Genomic DNA, 16,800 nt, shown 5'->3' on the forward strand with positions numbered 1-16,800 from the left:
AACACTATAAATATGGTATATAGTGAGTGATTTTTTCACACATGTATGCGCACATTGAAAACATTAAACAGTGTAAGCCTCGGGATATCCACATATGCCTGTGAGCAATACTGCATCACCTGCCTTGCATCTGGGCTATTCTGGGCTCACTAATTACATCTTCCCAAAGTATAAGACTCCTGTGTCATTTAGTGTGAGAATGTGCTTGTTTTGATCCGAGCTCTTCTGTGAAGGTGGCTGTTGTTTATAGGGCCACTCATTTAATGCTGAATGCTGACTCAATATTTAGAAGTTTTTGTTGTTCAAATTGTACCTCAATATTACTTAATACCCTCTCCAAACACTGCAGTGAAGACAGAACTCAGTTCTTTCTCAAACTGTTATCATGTCAAATTCTCATACATTGAATTCTCTCACAAAGTTTAACTAATGTATTTTTACAGTGTCTTGTTTCTAATGTTCTCAGCAACAGGCAGGGATATCCACCGTTCAATGTGTTCAGTGTGAAATACTCAGGATTTGTTTTTCTGGAAACATGCATGTTTCAGCCGCCAATTTAGAAAGGGGATTACAAAATCCAAGACACACTTGGAGTTTAATCTGGCAAAGACAGGTAAAGTCTTAGCTGAAAGGTATATCTTTAATTAAAAAAAAAAATTAAAAAAATTAAATGTTTTTTGTTAGGCCATGTTTATAATACTGACAGAGTTGTCCATTTAAATTAGGGCTTTTGATTTTTTCTTGATAAAGAGAAAAAATAAAATAAAAGAACATTTTAAAAAGGGTTTTATACTTACAGTGGCTGAGAATGTCGAATTCATAGCCAGGAGAGACTGCATGGTGAAGCACTAACCCTTCAGAACTGGATTTTAGTGCAAGTATTGACACAGTGTTAGTTACCACGAGTACAACAGCAGTACATCATTCCTTTAAGGTAACAGACAGCGTTGGAGCTGCCCTGTAATTTGGCACAGAACACTTCTGTACTAATGCAATATGACAAGGTTATTAAGTCTGCTATTTTCCATGCCATAACAGCAGTATTTGTTTCCACAAACATGCCATTATTACGGTCACTAATATGGCTGTATTGAAAGACTGCCCGAATAAAAACCAATGCAAACTTACAGAAAGCAGATCATCTCTTACAGATTTGTTTTGCTGTGCCAGAGTAATTTTCAACCCTATTCTTATTAAAAAAAAACCAAAAAAAAATCCAAAAAACCGACTTCCCTGGGAGGATGCCTCATACTACATAACCTGCTGTTAGATATAGTTACTATGTCCATGATGTATTTTCCCACTGGCCGTGCATCCATTTGTAAGAGCAGCCACTAACTGTCTTTTTAGTACAGACTCTTTATGATACCACATGTAGGAAAAACCATTACTGCCAGCTTTACATCAATCAGTGTAACACAGAATTCTGCCTATTACACCTAAAGGGCACTGGTGCCCTGAATCTCTAAGTGTCATACCACGTCAAAAGAAAAAAATGATAAATCTGATAGCATCTTGGGGGCTAAGCTTGTCCTGCCATGTTTATCTTCCAGCAGACAGGACACTGCAGCACACTGAAAGTTCCCACCTCTGCTACCATGATGGCTTAGGGTCAGGTACTTCATACTCACTGGACTACTGATGTTTGCAACTTTTTTAGTTGCTGTTCCTGACTACACTTTTAAAATTATAGCCTTGCACTTAGCTGACCCAGTTCTTTTTCTGTCGGGGTGTATTCCCTAAATTTCTCCTCCTTCCCTAGCAGACACACAGAGACACTCTTGGACGAGGAAAGACAACAATCTGCCTCACATGGTGTTCATCACAAGAGGTCTTTAAAAAAAAAGTTTTCATTTTAATTTCCACATATTTACCTCCAATAATACACTGAACAGCACAGGAGTAATATGTAGCTGTTACTACAGAAAATAAAGAAATATCTTGAACAGTGAAACGCATTGTAGCACTTTGCATGAAATAATTTCTTTCATTATTTCCTCCACACTTCCTGTTCTGGAAATTTAAGGCGAGAATGATACAAGTGAAACATTTGCACAGTAAAGCCCAGGAGCGATGCATGGCAGATCTTCATGCTCTGGGGTTTCTATGGGAAATGCATAGAAAGCATCAGCTCAAATGCAGCAAGGTAATTTGTGCACATTTATGCAAATTGCAGATGATAGGGAGCTGGGAGGAGTGGTTGATCAACCAGATGCCTGTGTTGCCATTCAGTGGGATGCTGACAAGCTGGAGAAATGCACTGACAAGGACCTGCTAAAAAATGCCAAATCCTGCACCTGGGGAGGAATAAACCCTCACACCAGAACAAGCTAGGGCTTGATCAGCTGGAAGGCAGCTTGGCAGAGAGGGATCTGGACAACCTGGTAGTCAGCAAGTTGCACGTGGGTCAGCAATGTGCTCTTGTGGCAAAAAAAGCCCAACACCAGTTGCTGGTGGGAAAATGTTGCAGAATGGTTGAGAGATGTGAGAGATGGGGGTAAAATGCTGCAGGAAGGTTGAGAAATGTGATCCTTTCACTCTACTCAGCACTGCTGAGATGCATCTGGAGCGCTGCCCCCACGTGCTGGCTGCCCAGTGCAAGAACAACATGAGAACACAGGAATAAACCTGTGTTTACCCAGCAAAGGGCCACCAAGGCCATCAAGGGCTCTCTTCTATGAAGAGAGGGTGAGGAAGCAGGGACTGCTCAGCCAGGAAAAGAGAAGGCTCAGTGGGGATCCATCAATGTTATGAAATTACTGATGCATGTGAGGCATAGACAGATTTTTCTTAGTGGTGCCCAGTGACAGAACAAGAGGCAATAGGCACAAATAGAAATACATGAAATATAATTTAAACTTCAGGAAAATATTTGTACCGTGAGGGTGAATGAACACTGTGCCAGGTTTCCCAGAGTGGGCATGGAACCTTCATCTTTGCAGGGGACCCAGACAACCTGTGCAATCTGACTCTGCTCTGAACAGAGGGGTTGGACAGCTCCCCTCTCACCTTAACAACTTTATCACTGAAATTTCTGCTTAGATATGTCCCCTAAGAGCTCGTGGAACAAAACAGAGGTGAGATGTGATGGGTTAAATCCTGGCTGAGAGTGAAACACCCACCCGTCTCAACACCCACTGCCTCTTCTCTGACTGTTGTTTTGTTCCCTCCTCCTTCACCTGCCCAGCATTTTGGCAAGAATGGCACACTTTGTGTTTTCATAGAGATGCCATCACCTTGGGTAAGGGACTAAGTACTTCTAACTACTTCTATTATTATCACTGACACTTAAGTGGTCAATTGCTGGGGTTTGAGACTAAAAAAATCTCTGTCTATGAGATGTTGACATCTTAAGCATTCCATTTTATACAAAACAGTATATTCACATGCAAAGTGAGCCTAGGGCCTGCCTGAGTAGCAACACTGGGTTAAATTTGAGCTCCTGTCAACCAGCGTTGCTCCACGCACAATCTGCAATGGAAAGATACTCAGGAAGGTGCCTACATCCTTCCTGAAGGGGATGCATTTTCAGCAACAAGCAGCTGCTGTTCCAGACCTGTCACTGGAATGTTTCCTCACATGAAGGGAATTTGTCTTATTTCAGTGCCACCAAGTTTAGTCTGTGGCGTGCAGCCTGGGCCACTTTTCAAAAGCTGTAGTAACATTTCATCATTTCTCTTCCCATTATGCTCTTCCCAAACACATCAGAGAGCAGGCTCAGAGCATGCAGATGACACTGACATCATTTTTCCTCCTTTCTGGCACATTTACCGCTACAAAAATTTTTTTCTGGTTAGATGGGCTTTGCAGATTTTTTTTTGTATCTGAACTAATCTATGGAGCCAAAATAAAACAGAAACCAAATGTATTATATTTGCTAGACTCTGCACTCTAGTCCACAACATTCATATTGAGGATAAATTTATATTTCATGCTTCTGATTAAAAAAAAAAAAAAGTTAAAAAAATTTTTCTGGGAATGAACTATTTTTAGCAACCAGCTTCTAAAAGGACTCCTTTACCATCATCAAACATATTGTGAAATATTTCAATTGTGTGCAATGTAGTCCACGATGTTACTGTATAAATGCGCATTCACAGGTATCTTTCTTAAATAAGCTCATCAATTTGCACATTTATGCATTACCTGTCACTTGAAGAAATAATTCATAGAATATTCCAGGTCCACACAACAATTACTACTAAAAATTATAAACTGGGTTTATCCCTTGCTAGATGCTATATCTGCAACTTTCTATTCACAGGTTTTAGTTACTTCTGAAACAACTCAAAAGATCACAAAACAGAAATAACAACGTAAAAGCAAAACAGAAACACGTTCCTCTTGTAGTAGGTAGGGGAATGAAACTTTAAAAATGTATGTTTAGCAATATGACTATTCACATACATTGCTGGGAAATGAAAACTCATATACATAAAGTAAACCCAAACCTTTGCTCAAATCATTGAAAATTTTTCATTATCACATTTCATTTCAACCATAAGAGAGACTGCAGAGAAACAGAATGAGTCCTTTCATCTTTTCCCTAGTTTTCAAACCACAGAACTTTTATGGGGATAAATTATTAGCTTTTGCATACAGTTAATTTCCTAGCCCTATGATGAACACAATTTGAACTAAAAGCTTTTCAGATTATAAATATTCTGCTGGTTTTGGGTCTGTCCAAGATGGCATGCCTTGCTGTAGAGTGGAGAACCAGAATAAGACAGAAAAATCCAGAATACTTGACTAGGCAGTTATACAACACTTCCTATTATCAATCAATTTTTTTCAGATAAATGTATACAAATAGAAATAAAAATGCCTTTAAAAATTCCATCTTCTTATGGGTATGAAAATGTGCAATATTTGGATATTAAAAATGTGATAAATTAAAACCAAAAGTCAGCAGCTTACTTTTATCATTTACCGTGAAACATTATGGTTCTCCATTATTATTCCACCATCCCTCCTGCATAATTCTATTTAGATCAATAAGGTTAGGTTGGAATAAAACTACATAATGAAGCTGGTGAATCAGGACCCTTATTTTTGACACATTTAAGCTTTTCCTGGAAGACCAGATGGTTGCTGCGTGTTATTCAGATGAAATCTAAAAGAACTAAAATACTCAGCATGCTTTTATTATTGGCATATTTAGTGTGTCACCTAAAGAAATCCACAAAGGGAGATAATAAGCCTTCTCAACTGTTTCACAGTAATTATAGCCCTTGTGATAGCGCTACATTAAGATAACAAAATGTAAAACGTGTTTTCAATCAGGAAAAGAAAAACCCATTTGAAATATTTATGCAGGAAAGGGACTGCATCAAACAGGTAACCATCAGTATATTAGACTCGGAATCAGGTGCAACAAAACCAAGTTCTGCCTGTGTTTGATGCTGCACATTGTCCAAAATTTATAAAGCATACTTTTTGTTCTTACCACAAGCCTTACAGATTTTCACAGGGTTTACCAGTCCAGTTAAATATCTAATATTAAAGCAACATAAAGCTTTAGGTACTTGCTTCAAATGTTGTCTCAGGTTTTCAGAGGGACACTTTTCCATGTACTTACGGTCATTGCATAATGGTCCGCTGAAGGAGGTCATGCTGCAGTCACAGCTGAACCCATCCCACTGCTGAAGGCACACGCCCTGGTTTGCACAGGAATCCTCTTGGCACGTTGTGCTGGGGCCTAGTGAGAACACACAGAAAAGGACTTGCACTTCCTCTCCCAAAGAAAGGCACTTCCCGCTGGGTCACACTGAGTAGCTGCCAACATCTCAAATCAAATGAGCCAAGGGTTACCAAGTCAAACGCACATAAGCTCACTGGTTTTGGAGCAGCAGGTAACATTAAAAGGGGAGGGGTTGCTTTAGTTGTAAAATCACTATGTCAAACACATAAGATTGCACAAAACAGAAGCAGAATTATTCCAGGTACAGTGGGAATGTTAACTTTGTTGCAGTTATTTGTTAATCTCGTGTCAGACCGTTAACTGGCTAAACATTGTCTAAAAACTTCATTATTTCTTCCTGTAAATACGTTTCGAACAGCAAAGCCAGATGCCACAGGAATCAAAACTCTGGGATATGAAAGACTGGATAATGAAAGAGAAAAATGAAACAAGTTTTAAGAAATAATAACAGAAGCTACGCTATTAGAATTATTTTAATCCCACAAGTTATTTTAAATGATTTAGGTCTGAAATTCAGAGCAGTTTGGGATTCTTTGGCTGGAATGTTGACAAGAACTGATTCACATGCTTTACGGATCCCATGCAGGTTCCTTCTAAAAGGGGAAATGCAGAAAATCAGACTACTAATGAACTGGCATGCCAAAATGTGACATATACATGAAAAAAACAAAGCTACTCTATTTCTAGAGAATCATAACTAGACTACTGAAATATAAAGAAATTTCTAAAAGGAATGATCAAAGCACTAAAGCAATCACTATACAAACATATTCAAGACTGAAAGCCTTTATGCAAGCAATGCTGGAAAATGAAGGTTCATTTAGCCCATTGTTTTAGAGGTGTGAAAGGCAAAATCAGCAACGAAATAACACACTTTAGTTCTGAAATGTACAAAGCATTTATTGCAGAAATCCAACTGTGCATTGGGGGTTTCAGTCTTGTTTAATACACACAGGGCTATCTACCTTGCAAATCAGCTTTCATCAATGCAACTTTGTCAGCAAAATAAAAAAAAAGCAAAATATAGTAAATGTTAGTAAGCAATATTGAAATGGCAGCAAACACAGAAAAAAACCATTCAGAATAAAGTGCATGCTGCTGTTAAAGAGAGAAAGAAATGCCATATAATGCAAACAAATTAATGCTAATAGCCATAAATCTTCAGGCAAGCCAAAATAAGAAAGCAGTAATTTGCCAGTATTTTACTAGAAATATAATGGTTAATTGAGCTGATGACATGTAATGGAGGAAAATTAAAAGTGTGGAGTTTTTTTCCTTCCTTGGATAGCTATGAATGCATTAACAGAGTAAATGCATGGCTGAATCCTGACTAGCCCTTTGTCATGTTCAGATACAGTGAATTCAAGAATAATTAGCACCATCATCCTCTGGGCTCTGCCTTTTTCTGGGCCTCTCTCTGTGGCTGGTGAATGAAGACTGAAATACAGACCGTGAACCACAGTTTACTATGAGCCCTCACACTCATTTCACACTACAAGGAAAAATTTGGTTCTGGCATTAAAAAATTGTCCCAAATTGTTTTGGGGGGAGGCTCATCAATATCTGCCTGAAATTCCCACAGCCAGTCATTGATGGTAAAGGGGCAAAGCTGGTCCAAAGATTATATAAATAAAATAAAAATCCCACCCCAGAGAGAAATCCTCGTAACCCTTCTTTTCCATTAGACCTTCAAATATCTCAGTGTGGGATTTTCTTTTGATTTGCTGGTATTTAAAAAAAAAATCCATATCAATATGATTTAAGTCAGCTCCATGGCCTTTCTTTTAAATGAGGCACAGCTCAATCTCTGAAGCAGGGCCTGAACAGTCATCAGAATCACTAAGAGGGAGAGCAGGGTACACTGCACCCCTGTCTTGGCAAAATTATTACTTCTTCTATTTTCTCCCTTTAGGATAATATAATAAAAATAAAATTAAAAAATAAAATTAAAAAATAAAAATAAAAATAAAAATAAAATAAATAAAATAAAATAAAATAAAATAAAATAAAATAAAATAAAATAAAATAAAATAAAATAAAATAAAATAAATATAGTATTACCACCACCATCTCTAGCTGACTGCAGCAGGCAAACATTAGATAGTGATTTCTTTTTCTTTGGAGTTCTGAGCCCAGAAGTTTAAACATTTGGGCATTACATCACCCTTTCTTGAGCAGAGGATTATAATGACAGAATCCCGTAGCTGACAAGACACAATTTTTTTCTCACCAGATTCTGCTACTCGGAAACTTTACAAAGCTGAAGTGAAAATATCTGTAGGTGTTTAAATGTTATATATTCATGGATTTATTTACACTTTAGTTATGCAATGTTGAATTTCCTCATCTTTGCAAAAGTAGAGCAGAAGTCACAAGGACTTGAAAGTACATAAACTGCAGGACCCTGCAGGCACATTAGGAAGTGCATGTGAAAACACATATTTAGAAAAAAAGGTAGATACAATCTCGCTAAAAAAGTGAGGTGGTTTTATTTTTTTTTTGTATTAAATTGATTCTTAGCACTCTTGACTTATCTATATTAGTCATTATTCTAAAATTGCCATCAAGACTAGTATGCATATAAGCATTTCTTTTAGAAAAAGTAGGATTGTTTTTCCTCAAAGAACAGAAAACAACTGTTTAATGGTGGCAAATACTATGATATTTACCCTAACAAGTTCATCTTTTCCTATATATATATTTATTTATTGAAGTACTAAAGTAGTAAGTAAAAATACTGTAACACACCCTTTCTCTAGCACTTTTTCTTTTTTCATACTCAATTTTTTAAATATTCTAATTTATTCAGTCTTCACTGCAGCTGTTTTAATTAACTGAGTTTGGGATCTCCTTTACATTTGTCCTATGTGAAGGCTTGCATGCAATATATATCACAAGAAGCATTATAAACTGACACATAGATGTTTTACAATATATTATTAAAACAAATTTCTTATCTTACCACTTAAAATCTTCATGTATGTTAATTCTGTGATTTTTTTGTGTAATTCATATAATACACAAATTGCATTTTATAGCACATATACACACAGTGCATTTTCCTTATAACTATATAAAAATTATGGTTGTATCTTATTTTAAGTAGGAAAAGGAAGTACAATTGATTTGGCTGGAGGAAAACCGTGTTGACACAACCTGGCTTTGGGGTTTGTCATTAACAATTCAAAGAGCTAGTTAGCATATTTATCTTTCTAGCTGTTAGCTTCTATCTGTTCTAGTCATTGAAAATTTGTCAAGAAGGTGGATTCTGCCAAGTGTAAATTATGTTTCATGTTCAATGATAGAGATATCTCTCTGCCTGCGGTTGAAGCTTCAAAAGGCAAACCTTCCAACATGCCACAGCAACCCCATGGGTGACCTTGCTCAAAATGTTTAATGCACTTATGACTGTCAAATTATTGAGAAAAATAAATACTTTAAGTACAAATTCTAACATAAAATTAATTAGATGCACATTATGGCTTCAGAGTTTGGCAGTTTGACAGAAGAGAGAAAAAGAGTAGTTTGTTTTTTTGTTTTTTTTTTTTTCCTTTTGATATGTACCTGAAAGTTGGGGAATTCAATCACATAAATCTTAAAAGCAACAAATCCAAGTGCCTCACTTCTCAGGACAGATTTTCCAGAACCTGATGTCTTAACACTGGGCATATACCAGCTGTCTTTGGGATTGAGAGTGGTGGTGACTAACACTTCTGAAATTACCTCTGCTGCTGTGTCCTGAGCTCTTTGGACCCAATGTCTCAGGGGACTTCCGGGGCTTACACATCCCGTGGCAGGGTGGGGTTGGTGCAGAATTTTCAGCTCTGTAAGGATGGAGAAGTCCTGGCTGGACACAGCAGCAGAGGTAGGAGCAGCTTGAGGCATGCAAGGGTTTTCTAGGAGGCATCTGAGTTCACAAATGACCTAAATCATCCTTTAGGTGGCAGAACACTTTCTTGGAAATCTGAATCAATGGGCTGCAAACAAAAGACTGACAGATGGGTCAGACATGAGGACTTGAAGTAAACGAGTGAGATGGAAGAGATAACTTGCAAGGTTAAGCAGAAAGGTTGGAAGGGGATATTTAATTCTGTGCTGTTAAAGATTTCCTTTTGTAGGCAGAAGACTTTTGAGGAGGCAGCTCTCTGGGAGCCAGGCAGCACATCTGGTCTGACCAGTTTCTTGTGTCAGGTGATTTTGGTGTTGGAAAAAAAACTCACTCTCTACCAAAAAGGACAATAGCTTTATGGCCTTTATTAAGCTGTTGCTAGCTTTACTAAATCCACTGAGAGCTGAGTTGTGCCAGTGGTTTAAAAGGTGAACTCACACACCAGGCCTGTGGCAATGTTTCTTTGAAGTACAGAAAATTCATTTAGGAAATTACATAATTTCAAAAGGAGCTATGAAATGCATAATGGAATCAAGACATCCTTTGACTCTCTGGAGGGATGGTGCAGGGATGGAATTGCTAAAACCATTCAGAAAGCGGAATCTAATTTTCTAAACTCAGTGGCAAACTAATCCATATTTTTGCATTCCTGAAAGACATATGCAAAATTCCCATCTTCTATTTTTCTGTAGCTTTAGTGTCTGTTTCTATATACTAACAATAGAACTTATATTACCAACTTAAAGTAGCAGGTAAAGAACAAAAATGTTCTGCTTGTCCAAATGCACAACAAAAGAGGAGACAGACTTTATCCACCAGGAAGCTTGATCTCCTCAAATTTGAGGAACCCCCCAGCTCTCCTTAGGTTTTTACAATGTCAATTTGCATACTTAACAAACTTGACATCAAAATCATTAAGTTTCCAACTTGAAATAGATTTTATAATGTCATTTACACATTTTTCTGTCCAGAGAAGAATGGCACTTGAGAGAAGGGAGAACATATAAAAATGAACATAAACACAAAATCCAGAATTATGTGAATAAATTAGATATGTAGGGATAGAAAATGTATTCAAATTATTCCATAAACCATAGTAAAAATAATGTGGGATCAAATGACAGCTGGAAAAATAGCTAGAGATTGACATTCCTGAATTAGAAATACACTTCTAATTCTGTCCTCACTTAAATTTCATGATATACCAGATGAGTCAATAAGGACATAATATTTTGAGATAAAACATATTTGTCTGTTACTGATTTCAGATCGAAAGGTTCATATCAATACTAATCTAAGGGGCGAGCAAAAATACAGAAGATAGAAGACTGGTATTAAAAATTTTCATAAATTAGCCTTGAATTAACCAACTCAAAAAGTCTGCTTTAAAATTGGAATAACTTAGCTAATGTCTCAGCATTAACTAATGCCTGAGTGTTATGGAGATATAAAGAACTTCATTGAAGTTAATTGTTACTGTTGTTATCATTAATTAAAATACATCAGTAGTAAACAAAACACATGCAAAAAAGTCTTGCTGCTGGGAAGTAAGGAACCTACATTTAACATTGTGAAGTTAACTCATGTTCTCAGATTAATCTCTGTGCTTTAGGGCAGGCATATGCCTGTCTCCATAATACTAAAAACACAGCCTTTATGTAAGAAGGGGTGAAGCAAGATCAATTAGAAACAGGTAAAATATAGTCTCTTGATATATGGAGTGTAAATATCAAAAAAAGCCCTGCAGGATTGGCACAGTACATTCACTATGATATATATATATATATGTATAAACCCCCAAAACCAACAAAACCAGCATATTGAATACCTTCACATCCTCTTTCTATTTGCCCATTGCAGAAGAGAGCATCTGAGATGAGATCAGGGAGCCGTCCGTTCAAGTCCACTGATGCAAGGCAGCCTTGGAACCCCTCCTTTGCATGCACCAGCTTGGGCAAGGATTTAAACATTTCTTTGGCCACTCCTCCAATATACAAATCACCTGGTGAGGAGAAATAAATATTAGATACAAAAAAATGAACCAGCAGAACCTTTGACCCACTTGATCTTCTGGCCTTTTTGTGCTGAATGACAGACATGTCCAAAAAATAGTCTTTGAAATAAATGTAGAAGAAAACAAACAGTGGCAACATGTCAGATACTACAGCATTGCAGGATTGTATTTTTTCAAATGTAAACGTAGACTTCGAATTTGTATGGCTGATTTCTTAGAAGTACTTGGGCAAGCTTTCCACGTGCCAGCTCACATGGTCAGGAAACATGCACCTATTGCAGAGAGGAGGATTAAATCACAGAATCCCTGTCTAGAAACTCATCTAGTACTAGCACAATTGTTCATATAATTGATATGCAATTTGTTCATCTATTTGTTCAATATTCAGGGAGGCTGGCCACAGACCATGCCAGAGATGGACACAGCACAGTGAGATAAAAGGCAGCAGGATCCACCTGAAGGGGGTGTATCCAGAATCATCCATTCAGAAGGACACCAAGAAATAAAAGATTGAGGGACACATGAAAGGAGAAACTTAGAGATACCATTGTTAAAGAGCAAAATGACCAGCTATCCCCACTGAAACTCATGTGGCAGCAATGGGAGTTAGATGCCTTTAAACTGCAATAGGAACACTGAGCAAATGGAATTTTCTTGCCAAAAATTATTCTAATGACAGACACCTATTACAAACAGCTTGCTCTGATGAACCTCAGGCAGCTTAGGACTGAAAACCAGGGCTTTTTTCCCTTCAAGTAATTCCTAGCTCAGTGGTAGACTTACTTTGAAAGTACATAACTTTAACTTTCCTCTTCAGCACCCAGGGAAGGATGCTTCTTTGTTTTAAAACAATTCAGGTTCTACATTTCTTTCACGTGTTGGGTGTGTCTGGCAGACAGAACAGTCACCTTTCAATCCAACACAACCATAAGAACCTCCCTAAGTATGCTTCAAGTGTCAGGTTTAACCAGGCATTAAATCCTCATTGATGACGTATTTGGTTTGCCAGCACAAATTTGCAGCAGTTTATTTGAATGTACATTGTAATGTACATTGTGCTTTCCAGAACAACCCCCAGTCTGGCTGATTTTGGAGCCTAGACCACAAGACCAGGGGATCTAGTGACAAAGAGCGTTTCTGCATGACCTCAGATGTAAAATTGTTGATTTCCAAAGTGATTTCTGAGCTTTGCAGGCAGGTTTTACAGTGACAGAACTCAGAATGCACTGTTGCCACTACCCCATGTGGCTAGTTTTAATCTCCTTCTGACTGGTGTAAATCACAGTTACACCTTTTACTGGTTCTCCTGGCATATTTCTTTTTTGAAAGAGACTGCAATTTAGAGCTGTTTGTAATGGTTTACAGTTTACCTGAGCAGAAATAACCTGAAATGAATTAATGACTGTAAGACTGAGAAAAATCTTTAGTCACCATGTATCATCCCTAAAATTCAACCACATTTGATTTAGTGAAATAGAGAGAAAATGGAACATGCTTAGGAAAATGCTTATTAACATATAGAATTTATGAGCAAACTAACCAAAAGACTTAGCAACCTTTGTAGTATCATATATTAAGACACCTCAAACTTTATCCATTCTATGTAGATAATTTGGAAATTTAGATCTTGCTTTCTTCTAGAGCTCTGAGGTACGCTGTAAATCTCACAAGCATGAGATTAAACATAACAGATTAAAATATGGTGATCCATCTGTTCCCACAAATGGGATCTAATTCATTCACAGCAGAAAGATTCCTGCATTTTTCAACCTGCTGAACTGAAAACAGTTAAAACACTTGTCATGATAAAAGTTCTTCATCTTTTTCTCAGATGGGGCATCTAGAAAGCAAAACCTTTCCAGGGTTCCTGAAGCTTTGTGCCTTCAGTCACTGCCAGCACAGAATAGAGAGATAATTCATCTCAACTGATCCAAATAGACTTAAAAGAGGGAAACCATTCCAGAGAATAGTATTAAGAAAACCACTTCCATGATAAAAAAGTTCAACTTGATCTATTGCACATGACACGTGTAACCTCTTTTTAAAAATATACTGCCCAAGCAACTCTTTTTATTCTGTGATTAGTTACATCTTTGAGACCACAACCTTCCAGATTGATCCCCTGCTAATTCCTGATATCCATCTCAAACCCATTGAGATTGCTGTACACAGTCATGCAGTTATGATGGATAGCTAGCAGAAATCCAGGTCAGTGTGCCAACATATAAGCTGGAACTCAGAATATTTTCTCCTGAAAATATACACTGGAACATTGCCAAATAGGTATCATATGCAGTGAAGTACAATATATTGAGTCTAAATAAGCTGCACCCCTACAGCTTACTTACAGTGCCTTCAGAGTGTTGATAATTAGACTGATCATTTTATACTATTAAAGATACAATTTTTAGAAATACACGTTCTGGGTAATATTTCAATTTTGTTGATGTTCAAAATAACTTTGAGTTCTGCTTTTCAAAGTCAAGTGTGCATGTAGTTCACACCTAATACACAAATACATATCTCATGTATTGAGCAGCCATACTGACTACTAGACTTCACCTTTTATAAAGTATATAAAAGTATTTTTATGACTATGAGGTAATCTTCCCAAATTTAATACCAAATGTTTAATACCATATCTGTTTTGAGTTTGCTGCTGCTGGCAAGAAAAGCGCTTTCTCTCAGACAAAAAGTTTTGCTAAGGGATAAGCTCTGGAATTAAAACTCAGATTTTTATTTTTGTTTTAAAGTTAGTTATTTTTTTTTCTCTTGGAAATGTTTCTTATCTGCCATCACAAAATGTTTTTATTGTTACTTTTATTTCAGTTAATCACATGCTACTTTCATGTTCGTGTCAATGAAGAAGTAGTTTCCAACACAATTCAATCCATCAGATTTTCAGACAAGGCAGGATTGCATAAAATATTCTTAATTATATTTTACCTCAAATATGTGATGGCAGATATTCAGAAAATATAAAAGATTTTCCCTGTTCCCACTAAGAGAGATCAGAGGAATCAACCTAGTGCAATACAAATTCCCAGGTTTTCCCTTTCTTACTCCTTATGTAAGCACAACTTCACTACTAGAAATTTTACTCCAGAGCAAATCCCTTGTTGTGCAGCTGCCTACTTACAGGTGTGAATTACATGCAAGTTATTTCATGAAGCAAGGTACCACAGTTGATCAGATCAATAGTACAAGCTTATGACACTGTGTAAACTGGCTGGAGCCTAAATGCAACGCTAATGCTACACTGCTGCCCACTGAAAATGTGTAACCACAGTTTCTGGAACTGAAGTTCAGCTGTTGGTTTCCTTGTTACTTCTAAAGCTCAGTTTGATTTTTAAATGTGTTCCTGAAAACTTCTCATTTTTCTCATATTAGTGCTGATTTTCTTTAATTTATAAAGGAAAATATCAAATTTACATAAAATATATGCCAATTTTCATAGACAAAGTTGCAAGTAGTAAAGAAAGAGGTGAGGTAATAGAGTGACCCAAAATTTCCTTCTAGAAAGTCTTCAAATAAAGCAGTTTACTTGAGAGCAGATCTCACAACTATCCTCTTTTTTCTTGTATTCAGAGTCAGTGCACAGATTTATCTCCTTTTCGTTTGTTTTTGGAGTGGGAGGATTGTTTTCCCTCTTTGTTTTTTCTGAGGGAAATTAAAAAAAAAGGGGAAAAAAAGGAAAATAGGTGTGCATGACAGGCCAGAGGAATCAGCTGGAAGGCAGCACCTTCACTTTCAGAGCCAGCCCTGCTCATGGCAATGATGGCACTGCTCAGTTATGCCATGAGCCCTGCTAAAGAGATTTCAGTGAGCTTCATTTGTATCTTTTACAGGTACTGCAGATCCCCAGTTATTCCAACAGGATCTTCCCTATTTACACCTATTAATCTCTTTTCTGACTTAGAGCTGATTTGTGCTTTAATAGCAAGTAAATTTAACACAGAAACAAATTGCTAGCTAATAAATTAACCCGAGTTCTCAATGTATTCATTATTGGAATCACACTTATGCAAAAGCACTCAGAACACCACACAACAGTGAGTCACACACAACTGTTGGTAAAACAAATGCCAAGTCCTCCTGTAATAGCTCATCTTTTTTTATCCCAAGCCTCTGCATTTCTTCAAAATAAGAACTTTGCAAATGCTAAACCAAAGAAATGTGAAACAAAGATTGAAGATGCTGTTCTATTTTCTGACCAGCTAACAGCAGTTATTAAGAGTTATTATCTGGCACTAGTGACATTCCTGACAGGTCACTTCACAGACTTTTCTCCTTTTCTCCATTCCTGAGAATTCTTATGTGATATATGCTGGTGGGCAAAAGCTATTAGCTTCATTTAACAGCTACCATTGTCTTGAAACATAAGTAGAGAGGGAATTGTTTTCCACGTGTTTATGATGGTAACAACAGAAGAATGCTGCTCAGGTGTGACTGGTGCACCTGGACCCCTTAACAAACCAGCAGCAGGTTGGTACAGAAGATTTGTGACATGGGGCAACAAGTAGTTTAGCCAGGATAAGAGCTAGGCTTGTTTACTGTCCTACATCTGCGTGCTTTGTGTCTATCTGGTGTTGATTTCTTGAACACCTTTGCTGACAAGAAAGGAAAACCATTCATCCAAATATGGCCCCATGTATGACAAAAAAAAAAAAAAAAAAAACAAAAAAAAAGAAAAGAAAGAGGAAATACAACAGTGGAAGGAATTATGGCTTGACTTTTTCATAATCCATAAAGACAATATCTCTGGAATATTTTTATATGCTTGAACAAAAGCATCTTCAAATCCATCATTCTCTCCAAGAGCAGACATTCTCTCCCCCAATCTCTTGTTGTGCTGCTGGTGTTTAAAAGTACTGTCAGCTATTGTCCTAATTTCTCTTTCCTTTTGGAAGAAGTTGCTTTGTCATGTTTCTAATGTCACATTGTACTAAATCACTACCATGGCTAGGACTGAGAGTGTTTTGTGATGTACTGGGGTGCTGTTACTCCCCAGGAAGGAGATGGATAGCCCTGGCATACTGTGGTGGATTCTGAAAACACAGCAGGCATCTCCACAACTCCTTTATATGGCACACAAAAATACAAAGGAACATCTGGCTGTGGTGAAGCCAAGGTGTCAGGCACACTTTTCTCCAAATATGCTAGTTCAAAATGATCAAGCATAAAACAGCTTCTTCC

The 16,800-nt window shown here is 37.2% G+C and overlaps 1 protein-coding gene across 1 annotated transcript in view; it reads right to left on the minus strand.

Annotated features, from left to right (window-relative positions):
- NRXN1 (neurexin 1) overlaps window positions 1-16,800 on the minus strand; it is a 667,470-nt gene that overhangs the window by 329,055 nt on the left and 321,615 nt on the right. The window contains exons 11-12 of the mRNA XM_084203402.1: window positions 11,419-11,592; window positions 5,579-5,698 (exon numbers count right to left, since the gene is read on the minus strand). Coding sequence (XP_084059528.1) covers window positions 5,579-5,698; window positions 11,419-11,592 — 294 coding nt within the window. The remainder of the gene's footprint in view (window positions 1-5,578; window positions 5,699-11,418; window positions 11,593-16,800) is intronic.

The sequence above is a fragment of the Fringilla coelebs genome (genome assembly GCF_963513975.1).
Source record: "Fringilla coelebs genome assembly, chromosome: 3".
NCBI lineage: Eukaryota > Metazoa > Chordata > Aves > Passeriformes > Fringillidae > Fringilla > Fringilla coelebs.